At 41.2% G+C, this 15,384-nt stretch overlaps 1 protein-coding gene across 1 annotated transcript; it reads left to right on the plus strand.

The window, feature by feature from the left end:
* Nucleotides 1–5,236: 5,236 nt before the first annotated feature.
* Nucleotides 5,237–15,150, plus strand: RAG1 (recombination activating 1). Its single transcript, XM_068684684.1, has 2 exons — nucleotides 5,237–9,740; nucleotides 12,981–15,150. The coding sequence occupies exon 1, from the start codon at nucleotides 5,257–5,259 to the stop codon at nucleotides 8,380–8,382; it is 3,126 nt and encodes a 1,041-aa protein (XP_068540785.1). The 5' UTR covers nucleotides 5,237–5,256; the 3' UTR covers nucleotides 8,383–9,740; nucleotides 12,981–15,150.
* Nucleotides 15,151–15,384: the final 234 nt, after the last annotated feature.

Below are 15,384 nucleotides of genomic sequence, written 5' to 3' on the forward strand. Positions count from 1 at the left end.
AGAGCCATCTTTTTTTTCACTGCTGAATGGACAAATTATTATATTATTTTCATTATCTGTAAAATTAAGAAATTTATCCTTCCATAGCTTTGTAAAACAGATACCCATAGACAGAGAGTTTTCTATGGCCCAAATCTACAGTTTTTAGTAATCTGTTAGGCAGCCAGAGCACTGATGCTCGGTTTATTTGGAAGGAATCTAAGGAACGGATCTGGAGTTCCTATTCCAAATGTAAATGAAATGCCTTTTTTCAGTGCAGTTGCCCAATCTGTATGGTTTATGGCAAGCTTAGGCCCACAGTCACGTATCAATGCCCATATTGCAACACGAAGCAGTGCAGAAATCCTGTTCTCCACGTGGTGGTGCCAGTTGCACAGGGAAAACATTTTCCAGCACTGGATCTGTGCATTTGAGCTGTTGAGCAATTATGCTCATACAGACATAAAACACACCTAAAGCTGTAGCAATTTGAGATCAATTAAAGCCTTGTTTGCCTGCAGTATCCCTACAAGACAATATTTTTTCATGACGATTTCCTGGGTACACTGGAAGTAAAGTGCTTGACTACGCTCACGTGTGCTCACCTGGCTGGTTTGATGATCTGGGGCTGTTCGCACCAGACCTCGGGCTCGCAGGGAATGGGGCCAGTAGCCAGCTACCAAGGTGAAGTTTTGAATAAGCACCCCAGAGGGACAGATTTGCTAAACTACTTCTCAAAGAGCCCCATATCCCTCAGCGCTAACAATGCATATTGTCAGTGAGCAGCATCTGCTGTTTGAAGATAAGGGAGGAAACCAGCATGTGTCTGCAGTGAGTGATGTTGATTGATATCTGGCGCCGCAGCCTGACCTGATATCTTTTTGAAAAGGTCTCTCCAAATGCCAGGGAGTGGTAGTGAAAACAAGCAGGTTGTTAAGAAGTCCTGGCAAAACAGGGGGGAGCAGAATCGCTGGGCTCAGGACCGAGCAGCACGATCTTCTGCGTGGTCAAGAAACACCTCAGTCAGGACATCCTTGTCCTATCCTGCCTTGGCCTGGGAGCAACCTCTGGGATTTCTGTTCCACCTTGCCCTGACACATTCAGTTGTTCCTACTGCCACCTTGGGACCTTGTGTGAGTCAGAATCTGAGCAAGGTTATCAGGGTTTGGCCCCAGACTTTGTTTTCCTTGCCCTTACATCACTTGTTTCGGCATGAATCATTGCACTTGGCTACTGGAGGTGTTGGCCTCTCATGTGGCACAGTACAAGTGACTGACTCGGGTCTAACTACACTTCTCTAAGAATTGTCATCTTATAAGTCTTACAACCATCCTACAACCAGGAGCAACTGATGTTCTACAAGATCAAAGGTGATAATGGGGCGGGAATCCTCCCACCTTTTTTACCTGTAGCAAGTGTTGCTGTTGCAAGCTCCTACTTCCGGAGCGTGAGTTGGAAGGGCTTGGTGGATCATTAAAATCTGTTGCACAACGCTATGCGTGGAGCCCAAAATCTTTCAGGGTGTTGCTGTGTGGCAGAATTGGTTTTCACACATGGAGACAGTTTCTCAGACAGTAGCTCTGTGGAAACTAAGCATGAGTGTTCAGCTCTACTGCCCACTCTTTGCGGATGGACACTTGAGGCCTATGCCTGGTGTAGTATGTCACACAAGTCACTCCGAATATACAACTGGTTTTCACATCGGTGATTTGTTCTCCTGTCTGGGCTTTTCAAGATGTCACCAGCTGGGTAATATCCCAGAAGGTGAGATACTTGGATCAGCAGGAAGGACAGCAGAAAGGACACCGTTGTCTGTCTACCCAAAGCCCAGAAGCTTGGCTGACCTAGAAAGCAGGCAGCTGGCCTTCAGTGAGGGCTGTGGTGTGTGACAGCAGTGTGACCAGACACCAGGGGCTCCTCTCTGATAGCTGACAGAGAAGAATCTAGCTCTGAAGCTACAAAGAAGAAAGCCGAATGCAAAACTTTGTGTTAACAAACAGTGCAGGTGCTCCTCAGAGGGGCTCTGCATACTTATCTCAGAGCCCAGGAGCCTCACACGAGAAGACCTTGTTTTTATGAATTTTGTGGTTAAGCCTCACAAATTGCCAGGTGCCACCTGGATTTGAGAGTTCTCTATTGTGTTTAGTTGAAGTAACCTGTGGTTAGCAGCAGGGTGGTACTGGGAGCTCGGAGGGACAGGGATAAGTGAGATAAACAGCACTGCAGTGTCTTTAAAAAGCAGAGGGGCAAAGAAGGAGCGAGAGCACGCATGAGAGAGAGCACGCAAGCTTGACATTTGGAGCAAACCGAGCAGACATAGCCGCAGCTCTGCGCTCTGACAGTGAGCTAAAGGTAGGCTGGCAGTACTAATGACAGCAACCCAGGTACTTGTAGGACATCCGAGTGTTGATTCATTTTTCCCATTTTAATGTGCAGGTCAATGATTTTATTTTATACGTGCAGTGAGACTATTCATAAAGCAAGGTCTTCCTTGGCATGAGTAAAAGTATTATAATCTTGCTGTTCTTCAGAAGTGTATGAAATATTGTGAGCTGGGAAGGGATTTCTTTTCCCCTTTCAAGGTAAAAAGAGGTGATACTGAACACAGCTGTCAGAGTTGATTAAATAACCGTGGCTGGGGTTCATGGCTGGGGTTCACTCTGTAAGAATCTGAGCGGGATAAATAGCAAGGAGAAAGATTGTTTGCTGTGACCCTCAACTAGAATAACAGACCAAAGGCAAATCTATCAGGAAATATTCCCAGCACTGGGAATATTTCTAGCTCTCCTGAGAGAGCTGCTGAAAACTCCACTGCCTGGGAGCCAGGCAATTCAAAGTGTTTGATGAGTAGCCTGCTGGCAGGTATTATCTCCTGCAGAAGATGAAGGTCGGGTGACCTGAAAGGGCTTGTTGGTCATTCATTTATTGTGGGGCATGTTAAATGAAGGCAAAAACAAAAAAAACAAACAAGCAAAAAAAAAAAAAGAAAGAAAAAAAACCAACCAACCAAAAAAAAAAAAAAAAGAAAAGAAAAGAAAAAAAAACACACAACAAAGCCCACAAGAAACTGTTTGAACTTTTCTTGAGCAGAAGTAAACCCTGTCTGATTCAGTTGATGATTAATAGCATTGGCCATGGGTTTGGAAGTCAGCATGGTACCACGGTGGCACTTAGTCAAAAGGCCAGATGAGGAGAGAAAGTATTAAATATATTGCTCTAAATGTATTTGGTGCTGGTTATTTCTTTACAATGAAATAGATATCACCCTGAGGAGGCATTGCTTGTGGTTTGAGACACTCTGAAGTTGCTGCGGGAGATGACTTTGCGTAGGTGTTACGTGGCAGAAAGGGATGTGTGGCCAGCACAGGGCACCTAGCTCTGCAGCTAACAGAGCGTCCGTGCTATCTGTAGCAAAGCAGGACTATTCAGGGGCAAGCAGGTTGTTGCTCAGTGGATAGAATTTACCATGTCTGCCACAGGACACAGCCAAGAAAGGGGGACGGTGTCAATGCTGTGATGTATCTGGGCACAGCTGTGCATGGCAGATCTGTGGGCAGCAGAGCACAAGCAAGCATGTTGCCAGGCTGCCTCGGCGATGGCAGCAGGGGATGCAGTGCAGGCAGTGATGTTCAGCAGCACGGGCAGGTAGATGGAGCAATGCAGGCAGATGGGGACAGCAGTATGGGCAGCTTGTTCTCACTGGGATGAAATGAAGAGAAGCTGGGAAGGAAACAAACCTTACTTTTAGTTGCCAAGGCCTAATGAACAATTTTGAACTTAAACAGAGCTCTTAAGGAAAAAGCTGAGTAGACTGATTTGTCTTTCTGGGCCTGGAGCTTTATCAAAGCATGCTGTCCTTTCCCAACTGACTCTGAAAGGTTGTGCAGAAATGTTGCTTTATTGAAGGGTTATAAATGAAATAATCTCAGAAACACACTGAGCATCGTCACTTTAGACCATGGCTTGGATGTATTTCTTATGAAGGACACCTTCCAAGTAGACACAGAACTGAGATTTCTAGCAAGTTAATTGAATGGCTAAGTGGGGATGTAATCAGTCAGAGAAACCAAAGCCATACCCATGTAATTTCTCATTCAGCGTATATAGTCTTAATGTTTAGTTTTTCTCTCTCTCTCTCTTTTTTTTTTTTTTTCCTCACCCCAATCATATTAGGAAATATAATTTAATCTTCTCTATGCTGTTTGTTCACCTTCAGCACTTCTCATAGTCAGGTAATGAAAAACAGGTTAGTCACTTTTGTATTTGTTTCTACAAGATTTTGTTTTCTAAGTCTGATGCAGTAGCACAAAGTTTCAGTGTTTGAAGTGAAAGTCTTGTATTTATTTTTATACAATACCATATTCCCATGGCAACCACACTGATATTACTTTTGGTTGCGTCTCTATGGAAGCTAAAATTGGGGTCAAATTTGAGCAGACATTTACAGCTTTCCAGTACCAGTAATCCTTACAAACAGAGTTCTCAGCAGGGTACTTAAACAGATGACTAACTTGAAATGTATAAATATTCTCTCTAGAGCAAATATGCAGCCAGTATAAATTGCCGTATCTCCTTTAGAATCCAGGGAACTATAGTGCTTTACATCGACAGAGGATACACTCCTACAGCTCTAATGGAGCCACTCACATTCAGCATGCACATACTAAAGTACCTTACAAAATTGAGGTCTGAATAAAGTCTACATAGGGACTGAGTCGTGTTTGCTGCTCCGCCTGTGTAGAAGGGCATGCATTAGACACTTGAGCTCAGAATCAAGGACTAAGAAGTGGTGTGAGAGCAGTGGTCTCCGTGACTTTAATAATATAGCGTGAGACAGACAAAATTGTGTCTTGAATTGGCCACTCTGATTTGGTTCCATGTGAAAAAGTCACCACACTTTCTGAATGTAATTCTGCTCTCTGATAGCTTTACTTATGGCAAGCCCTGTCAGGTATAAGAAGAAAGAGGCAGATTGGGATATTAGTACCTGATGTCTAATGGCTCTATGCAGTGTGCATTGGTGTTGTAATGGATTGTGGATGCCTCAGCATGAAAGACAAAACACAGTCAGGTGCTTATCTGAGGAACTGAGTGGACATCCACATGTGGGCCCCTCAGGTCAGTAGGTGTCTTGGCCAAGAAGGTAACTTACCTTCAAAGCATTTCTCAGTTAAAGTGGATGTGCTTATGTACTGGCATTATTTCTCATTTTGAAGAATAAGATAACTTACAGATTCCTTCTCTTTCTTAGGTGATTTGGTTTCTGACACACCGGAGATGTCGATAGCATCTCAAATGGACCTGCCTGAAGAGATTCAGCATCCTTATACAAAATTTTCTGAATGGAAATTCAAGCTGTTTAAAGTGAGACCATCTGAAAAAACATCTTCTGATAACAGCCAGTGCATAAACAAGGATCAGGCAGAAGAGGTAGCTTCTACAGACAAAGACATCATGCTGCATAAAGATGAAGGAGTTCCAAGAGGAGAAAAAATTCTGACACAGACGGACTTAATGGGCAATAGGCAGGCACTTGGGAAAGATGCCAATGACATGAAAATACAAGACAACACAGAGCATCAGAACAACCTGAAGCAACTTTGCCGCATCTGTGGAGTTTCATTTAAGAGTGACTGTAACAAGAGAAGTCATCCAGTACATGGGCCAGTGGATGATGAAACTCTGTGTCTTCTGAGAAAGAAAGAGAAAAAAGCAACCTCTTGGCCAGATCTTATCGCTAAGGTTTTTAAGATTGATGTGAGAGGGGATGTTGACACTATCCATCCCACTCGATTTTGTCACAACTGCTGGAGTATTATCCACAGGAAATTCAGTAACACTCCATGTGAAGTGTATTTTCCTAGGAACAGCACGATGGAGTGGCAACCCCACTCTGCAAACTGTGATGTGTGCCACGGTACCAGCCGAGGAGTCAAAAGAAAAAGCCAGCTACCCAGTGTACAACACGGCAAACGTGTGAAGACCATTGCAGAACGTGCTCGAGTTAACAGAGGCGTAAAGAACCAAGCACAGATGAATAACAAAAATGTAATGAAAGAGATCACCAACTGCAAGAATACACATCTCAGCACCAAGCTGCTTGCGGTTGATTATCCAGTAGATTTCATTAAATCCATCTCTTGCCAGATCTGTGAACATATTTTGGCAGATCCAGTGGAAACAACATGTAGACACTTGTTTTGCAGAACTTGCATCCTTAAATGCATCAAAGTTATGGGCAGCTATTGCCCTTCCTGCTGGTATCCTTGCTTCCCTACTGATCTGGTTACCCCAGTGAGATCATTCTTGAACATCCTTGATAGCCTGAGCATAAGATGCCCTGTAAAGGAATGTGATGAAGAGATTTTGCATGGAAAATATGGCCAACACCTCTCCAGCCACAAGGAGATGAAAGATAGAGAGCTCTATAGCCACATAAATAAAGGTGGCCGACCAAGGCAGCATCTTCTGTCTTTGACCAGGAGAGCTCAGAAACATCGTCTGAGAGAACTGAAACGTCAAGTCAAGGCTTTTGCTGAGAAAGAAGAGGGTGGTGATATAAAGGCCGTATGCATGACTTTGTTCCTGTTAGCTTTAAGAGCAAAAAATGAACACAAACAAGCAGATGAATTGGAGGCTATAATGCAAGGGAGGGGATCTGGACTCCACCCTGCTGTCTGCCTGGCAATCCGAGTCAACACGTTCCTCAGCTGTAGCCAATATCACAAAATGTATAGAACTGTAAAAGCTGTCAGTGGGAGGCAGATTTTCCAGCCACTGCATGCTCTTCGCACTGCTGAGAAAGCTCTCTTACCAGGTTATCATCCATTCGAGTGGAAACCTCCCTTGAAAAGCGTCTCCGCTAACACAGAAGTGGGAATTATAGATGGACTATCAGGATTGCCACTCTCAATTGATGACTACCCGGTAGACACAATTGCAAAGAGATTTCGATATGATACAGCCTTGGTTTCTGCCTTAAAGGACATGGAAGAAGAGATCTTGGAGGGCATGAAAGCAAAAAACCTGGATGACTATTTGAACGGTCCCTTCACTGTGGTAGTAAAAGAGTCCTGTGATGGAATGGGAGATGTCAGCGAGAAGCACGGAAATGGGCCTGCTGTCCCAGAGAAGGCCGTTCGCTTTTCTTTTACAGTTATGAACATTTCTATAGCCCATGGGAATGAAAGGGTAAGGATCTTTGAAGAAGTAAAGCCCAATTCAGAGTTATGTTGCAAGCCCTTGTGCCTTATGCTGGCCGACGAATCGGATCATGAAACTCTGACGGCGATCCTCAGCCCTCTCATAGCAGAAAGAGAGGCTATGAAGGACAGCGAACTGCTACTCGAAATGGGAGGCATCCTGAGAACATTCAAATTCATCTTTCGGGGTACAGGATACGATGAGAAACTTGTACGGGAAGTGGAAGGGCTGGAGGCCTCAGGTTCCACCTACATCTGTACCCTCTGTGACGCGACCCGCCTGGAGGCATCCCAGAATTTGGTCTTCCACTCCATCACCAGGAGCCACGCTGAAAATCTGGAGAGGTATGAAATATGGAGGTCCAACCCTTATCACGAATCTATTGATGAGCTCCGTGACAGAGTGAAGGGTGTTTCAGCCAAGCCTTTTATTGAGACTGTGCCCTCCATAGACGCGTTGCACTGTGACATTGGCAATGCAACGGAGTTCTACAGGATTTTCCAGATGGAGATCGGTGAAGTCTACAAGAATCCCGATGTATCTAAAGAGGAGAGGAAGAGATGGCAGTTGACTCTTGACAAACACCTCAGGAAGAAGATGAACTTAAAACCGATGATGAGGATGAGTGGAAACTTTGCGAGAAAGCTCATGTCCAAAGAGACAGTAGAGGCAGTATGTGAATTAATAAAGTGTGAGGAAAGGCATGAAGCCCTGAAGGAACTAATGGACCTTTATCTGAAAATGAAACCAGTGTGGCGATCTTCATGCCCTGCCAAGGAGTGCCCGGAATTGCTGTGCCAGTACAGCTACAATTCACAGCGTTTTGCTGAGCTCCTGTCTACAAAGTTCAAGTACCGATATGAAGGCAAGATCACAAATTATTTCCACAAAACCCTTGCTCATGTTCCTGAAATCATTGAAAGAGATGGGTCCATTGGTGCCTGGGCAAGTGAAGGAAACGAGTCTGGAAACAAACTGTTTAGGAGGTTCCGGAAAATGAATGCCAGGCAGTCCAAATTCTATGAAATGGAGGACGTCTTGAAGCATCACTGGCTGTATACATCTAAGTACCTCCAGAAGTTCATGAATGCTCATAAAACATTAAGAAGCCAGGGCTTCACCATCGATCCAGAAGATAGTTTAGGTGATTCCTTGCCGCTGGAGGTCTCTTTGGAAAGCAATGATTCAGAGGAACTCTAAACGTAAAGTGTGTTTGGCGTTGGGTTTGTGATGGGGTCTTCCTGTGAGGAGACAGCTTCCTTCTCAGGCCTGTAGAGGTACAGGGAAGTGTGAAACTATCATCTTTATACTCTATATAAAGGTGCTGAGTGGAGTTTAATAAAATACCGTGTCTGTTGGGAGCTTCCGAAGGAGGCAATGCAGTGGTGCATTTACCAGTTATTATGTGAGAGGGAAGTGGAAACAAATTGCAAAGAAGCATCTCCAGTTTATTTTGGTCTCAGCGTTGTTTATACATGAGAAAGCCAAAGTAAACGAGGTTTTATAGAGAGCAATACTTCGGAATGAATATGATTCTGGAGAGTTATGACACTTGCTGAAGAAGTGAGCATGGCTATTTGTTCTGTTTGCATTTTTTAAACTATTTTGCTATTTACTTTTCAAGAGGGTTTGATTATTTTATTGATGGTTATTTGGCTTTTATAAGTCAAGGTCTGGCAGTGAGACAGTTGGGTAATTGTTCTGGGATAAAGTTCAGGTATTTTTATATGATATATTGACTAAAGATGCAAACTTTGATTTCAAACATTTAAAAGTATTATTTAACACTTAGATTGTAGTACTGCTTAGGAGCAGCTGGTGGTATCGGCAAGGTAATTTACTATATAAAGATATAGGAAAGGTAACTATAATATTTTAAAGATATTTTTATCATAGTCCATTTACTCTAAAATGCAAACCAGTTTTTGTGCTCCTAAATCAGCATTTGCAGTGCCTTGTGCTTATCTCACTATTCAAAGTACGCTCAAGCTCTGCTGTGCAGCTTGTTGATTGATATGCATTTTAGATTTTGATGGTAACCTCAGCATATAGGATAATTTGTATCTGTAATTTTAATGGGTGGATTCCTGGCCTTACTGAAGGCACCAGTAAATCGTCATGAATACCCACAGTTTCACCAGGTGACTACGAGTCACAGCAGAGTGGTGATTTCTTAGGGGATGGGCATTAACTCGACCAGGTACATGTCAGTGTTCAGATTTTCTCTGTTAGAATAGTTCACTGACCACTTGCGACATGCTCTGACAGTGTGCCGTACTGAGCTTTTTCACATCTGGGATGTGTCACTTACACTCTCATTTTCTAGATATATAAAATGGGAATGACATTTATTAACCTCAAGGATAGTTTGCATAAAGGCGTAGTGGGAAAACAATGAACTGCAGCTGATAGTATTTTACATCATTACAACAATGTTTAGTTAGCAGTTTACATATCTTACACTATATTAGGAGCACCATTATGTTGGTGGTATTTGCCTTTCTGAAGTGTCATTGCTACGTGACTGGAGGCCGCTTCGATCAGATGAGATTGCACTGGTAATCCTTGTGGATAAAGTAGTTTTTCATTAGCAGCCATGGGTAAAAGGGTTTCAAAGTTAACTTGTATAAGCTTTGAGATTTGGAAACTAAAATATTTCTGGACTTATCACCTTTGTAAGGGAACAGGTCTAGACCTTCATTCAGCAAAGTGTTCAAGTGCAAGCTTACATTCAAGCGTGTGAGTTGACCATTGAATGCAAGCATGCTTACATCTTAAAAATATTTTAAAACATTAAAATTATATGAATTTAATTTAATGATTTGGTCAAGAAATATTCTCAGAAGTATCTGAGATACCTCTAAACCACCCAGCCTTTCTGAAATAAGAATAAATGCTTGAACAATCAAAGCACAGATCTAAAAGAACCTGCATTTTGTTTTTATTTTGATGTGGCAGGAGCTGGTTTGTGAGCGTGGAGATACAGCATGTTTAAAGAATGGATGGTCTGAGGTTTGGGTAGCAGCATCTTGCTCATGTTATTTAATCCATCTTTGAAGGTCTGGTATTTACTGTTTATGGACTATGAAAAAGTAGGATTAAGTGTTAGTAACTAGTACAAATATTAATAATATTCTGATTATGCCTTTCATTAGATTTTATTACTTTAAATCCTAATTTTTTAAGTATTTTGTAATTTAGGATTTGTTTTTTATATGTTGTCTTTAAACATAGTTTAATATTAAGTCAAAATTTTGGGCTGGAAATAATGCCTTTTGCTTAAAAGTTTTTATTGTCTAAGCAGTCATAAGAACTGCAGTTTTTTGTAGGTTTTACCATATACATCTGCACTTACTGAGTGTTCTTTTCAAGATTAAATTATTTCTTTCAATTCTTTGAATAAAACAAGTATTTCCCATAGAGCATAACTGCCAGGTTTACATAAGTATCATTTTTTACCAATAAATGCAGACAACAAGTACTGCTGTTTCCCATAGAGTAAAAATATCAGGTATAGGATAAAGAACATCCTTTAGATGTAAATGCAGACAAAACTTTTTTTTTTTGTCTACAGTGTTTAATTATGCAAATACTTGCATGCTTTTTTTTTCTTCTTCTTTTTTGTGTGCTTATTTGGGGGCAACTATATTACCTTAGGTTTTATCCTTGCCTCTACTTGAATAACCAATAACCCAAAGCCTGGTTTAACAGTCCTGACTCAGCTCATGGTGGTTTTCACCGCCTTTAAGTGGTTTATATATTCATGCTGCCTTTGCACGGGAGTGAACTTCACCCACAAGAAATCCTGACCTATTCCTTGCATTGCATATGTGCCACTGGAGAGACAGGCCAGACTTTGGTCATTTTGCACATGTAATTTCAGTGACTTCACTGACATTTTCAAATTCCGAATTCACTTTTACAAGCCACTTATACAAGAGCAAGCGATTTGTCTCACTGCCTTCAAAAGGGCTGAGTAATGTTATCCATATATGTATGATTTCTCAAGACCAGCCTTAGATCCTGGCTGAACTCAACAGGCTGAACTGTGCACGGGACAGGCCATGGGCATTCAGGGACATGCAAAATTATTCTTTTGTGAGATGTTATTGAGCCATCAGGACACACTTCACATTCCACCAAGTATGGTAAGAACAGTTGACACAGACAACTATTACTATTCTTTTTCCTTTTCCTTAGACTTGAATCTAGTTTAATCTTTTCTTCTTTTTCCCCTTGTTGACGTTTCCTGTAAATCAAGAGACTCTCTTTGAGACTTTTGAACTCATTAAAACAAACATCATTGAAAGAGTAGGTACCTGCAAGCGAAGCTTTGTAAACAGGAATAAAATAACAATGCTGCTTGCACACTGGCATGCATCTGAAGGCAAACAAATTTTGACTGCAGACAGGTGCATCATTTGTTTACTCAGGCTATTGTTAAGCATTTTGGTGTTGAAGAGGCTTTAGAAAAGTGGAGACACTTTTATTCATGGCACTCTCTCAAAGCTTCACATTTTCTTTTTTAATGCTAATACTTGGTACAAATCCTTCAGTAATTACTTCATGGTGAATGCTTTTCTTTTTTTGAAATTGTATTGACTGCATTTTTTTTTATACAATGACATTATGTATCTTGTTTTGTTTGGTTTTATTCAAGGGCTCCATATTGTGAATTGCTTTGTTATGAAACGATGTGAACTATGTTGGAAGCTATGATTCTCGTTTCACATATTTTTTTCCTCACAGGACTAATTCTATTGACTTTAAGCAAATCAGCGTTGACTTCTAGTCAGGTAGTTTGGACACAAATTCTGGATATTTACAGCATCCCAATTTCTGACTGCTGAGTCCTGTGTGATGTCTCATAGCATGGCTTCATCGTTTTGCTTTTTCTTATTGTACCAGTTACTTTATTCATAAACTCTGTTTAAAATAAAAGCCTTGTAAATATTGAAGTTTCTGGATTTGGATTTCTTATCAGTTTTTCACCTGTGCACATAATTTCATGATAACAGTCTCGCTTTTCATTCAAATTTTGGATGTGTTTCATATTTGGACAGTTCTAATACTCAGAGACTACAGCTAGGATCCCAGTCCTGTTCCAAAGTCACCACGTTAACATAAATGAAGATTGCTCCGTGCATCTCAATAGTCCTTTTAGCACCTTTCTTCACAGGCAGCTGTTTGAGAGAAAAATAAAACCAGTTTCATTTAGTCTGTAAATTACTTCTGCTTCATTTACAAATGCCACCCCGGTGTTTGATTAAAATCAGCCTTGCACTGTTACATCCATACTGCTACGTTAAGCTTCTTTACTGGCTTCTATGCATCCTTGACATCCAATTTTGGCTCCCTGACACAGACTTAGCTGCAAAAATTAGTTCCAATCTACCTTTTAGTTCATGATTTTTAGTTCCCCTTTACTCCAGTTAGGAAAACCTTACTTCCCCTGCAATGATATCTCAGGGTCAAAAAACGTACATAAACCAACTAGTCTGGATGGAATTAATGATAAGCAAATTGAGCATTTACATTATTAGCTACCTGATTTCCTGCTGCAATCAGGTAATTAGACATCTAATTCCTAGACTTTATGTAACCAACTTAGTTCTTTCAGCTGACCGTGAATAAAATTTGCTGGATGGAAAAAATTGGAAACCATAAAAAAAAAAACAAAAAAAAAACAAACAAACCCAATCTCCAGAGAGCTTCCTGGTAAATTAGGATGATTTAATTCCTTTATTCCTAAATCCATAATAACTGACTGAACTTTACTTTCCATGTATTCTCATTAGAACCAGAATCAGATGAAGAATAATGAGGCCTAACATTGTTCTTCTTCAGCGCACAGCTTCAGATGACTGAGTGTGGCACGATTTTCAGAGCCGACCAGCTGCAACTCCTGAGTGGGGCAGCTTCTCTACCTTCTGCATCAAGCTTAATATCGTCTGTAGTCCGAAAAGACATAATAGAAAGGATTTAATCAGCACTTTATCTAGCAGCACCAGGAGAGAGGCCAAGAGGTGAGATCGCTGTATTTTCAGTGCCCGGCCCTTCCTGCGAAGATGGGCATTTTGAGCCAGTGGACAAGGGAATACAAGGACAGCTACCACCTGAAGGTGGCCCTGCACACGTGGCAGTGGCCAGTGTTCTCTTCTTCCTGTGTACACGTGTGTTTTGAGAAATTTGAAGGTTTATAACATGATCATCTTGCTTTTTGTTAAAGAAAAGAGGGGCTTTGGTGTCACAATTTTCAAATGCCAAACACGGATACCAAGCTGGAGTTTGATTTTCAGGAGCTGTTGCTCAATAGATTCTCAGAAGTTTAGTTTTGTTTGAAATGGGACAGGGTAGGAATAAAATGTGGAGGGAGCTATAGCCACCTATCATTAAAAACAGAAGTAAGCAAGTCCTGTCTGCACTGCACCGAATCTACCAGGAAATATTTTTACAGATTCTGTTTCAATCTGAATTCAATCTTTTCCTTTGGGCTTCCAGTAGCGTTATTTCCACTCCTTTCAGTGGTCTATTGGTGCAATGAGTCACCCCAAACTATGACACATGCTTTAGTGCTACTACTAAAGTTTGTTCCGTGCCTTTCCTTTAGATTAATCAGGTGCTTCGGGGTCCAAGTACTTTTCACAAGCAGTAAAACCCATATATTATTCTCTTAAAAGCTGGTAATAACAACATAGTGTTACTAAAATGTGACTGGGAACCCTGATGCTGCTTGTTGTGGTTACAAAACACATAGGTCAGTTGGATGCAGATACAACAGCGATTTACTTCAGCACTCAAATCTGCTTCATTTTATCTTCTAATTCTACCCTGCATGAGGAAGAAACATCTTGTATTGATCAGCTGGTTTTGAAGACGATCAATACTCTAACAAGCACATGCCTCAAAAGCACCATCAGAATTATTAGGGAATTAAATATTTTCTGCAATCTTGAATGCTATGTCAAGTGTCTTCACTACAGGTTGTTGATCATGTATCTCTGTATGTTTGAGTCCTTAGGAATATTACATTTTACCTTTCTTATTACTTTCTTTTCCAGCAGTAACTCTAAGCTGTGATTTAATGCTTGTTGTACTACCCTTTGCTGTGAGGCTGGGACATGGTTTGACTAAGCAATTTCTCCCTCCTTGCCAAGTAACACATACATTAAAAAAAAGAAGGCACAGACCAAACAAATTTGTTGCTTGATGATGGGCCTCAGGACTTTGAGATATCGATGGTAATTGGGAGAGGTAACAAGCAAAACACAGACTGGGCATCGCCAGGGAGTGGAATAATTGTGAGGAGTGCTTTGCTGTTGTAAAATGGGGAAGGGGCTTGTTGTTGTGTGTGCATAGTGTCCACCTGTTGGTGTTGTGATGATGTTCTTTAATTTTTGCTGAGGGTATTTTTTGTTTTTGATGTAAATGAAGTTTGTCACGTGTGCTAAATGTATATTTTAAAGACAATTGAGCTGAGTAAGACCTATGACATGTAAGGGGATGTTGTTTATTGAATTTCACCAGTTTGAAGGGACTTCACATGGCCATAATTTTCATGTATTCCTTTGGAAAATACAGCATTACGTACTCTGAGCTCAGAAAGGAGCATGACAAAGGAAACAAGAAACAGGCATTAAATTCTATGGGTTTTTACTACTATCAAACTGATGAGAGGGGTCTCGGGATGATCTACCTCCCACTCCTAAGCTCTTCCCGTATTATAACCTCCCTCAGCATATAAATAGGTGGGAAACTGAAATGTTGTCTTGTTGCCCTTTACTACCCTCCACTGTTGACTCATGAAGGTGTCAAGGGGACTACTGTGCACACACATTTGTGTTGATGGGAACACGTCGGTGCTTTGTAAAGGGGTGACTGCTCAGGGTCTGCACATACTGCTCTGGTGGCTGACAGCTGCTCCTGTTGCTTTTCTGTTTTATTCAGGGGTCCAGCACGAGAACTAGAATGTGGATACTGAACTATTAATGTTGGCTCACAAAAGTTCAGAGGATAGTATTGATTTTTTGAAAAGATGTTTGGAACAGTAATAAAAATAAAAAATAGTCAAGAGTGATGAGGCTTTACAGATAGCCAATAAAAGGATCCACAAAAAAAGTTAGTAAACTCTTGGGTTATTCAACCTTGACAACATCCTTTTCAATCTGAATCCAATCTTGTCCTCATGCTTTGAGCAGCCAG

The sequence above is a fragment of the Anas acuta genome, chromosome 5, assembly GCF_963932015.1.
Source record: "Anas acuta chromosome 5, bAnaAcu1.1, whole genome shotgun sequence".
Lineage (NCBI taxonomy): Eukaryota > Metazoa > Chordata > Aves > Anseriformes > Anatidae > Anas > Anas acuta.

Coding starts and splice junctions, on each gene's coding strand:
- RAG1 (XM_068684684.1), top strand. CDS start 5,257: ATGTCGATAGCATCTCAAATGGACCTGCCTGAAGAGATTCAGCATCCT.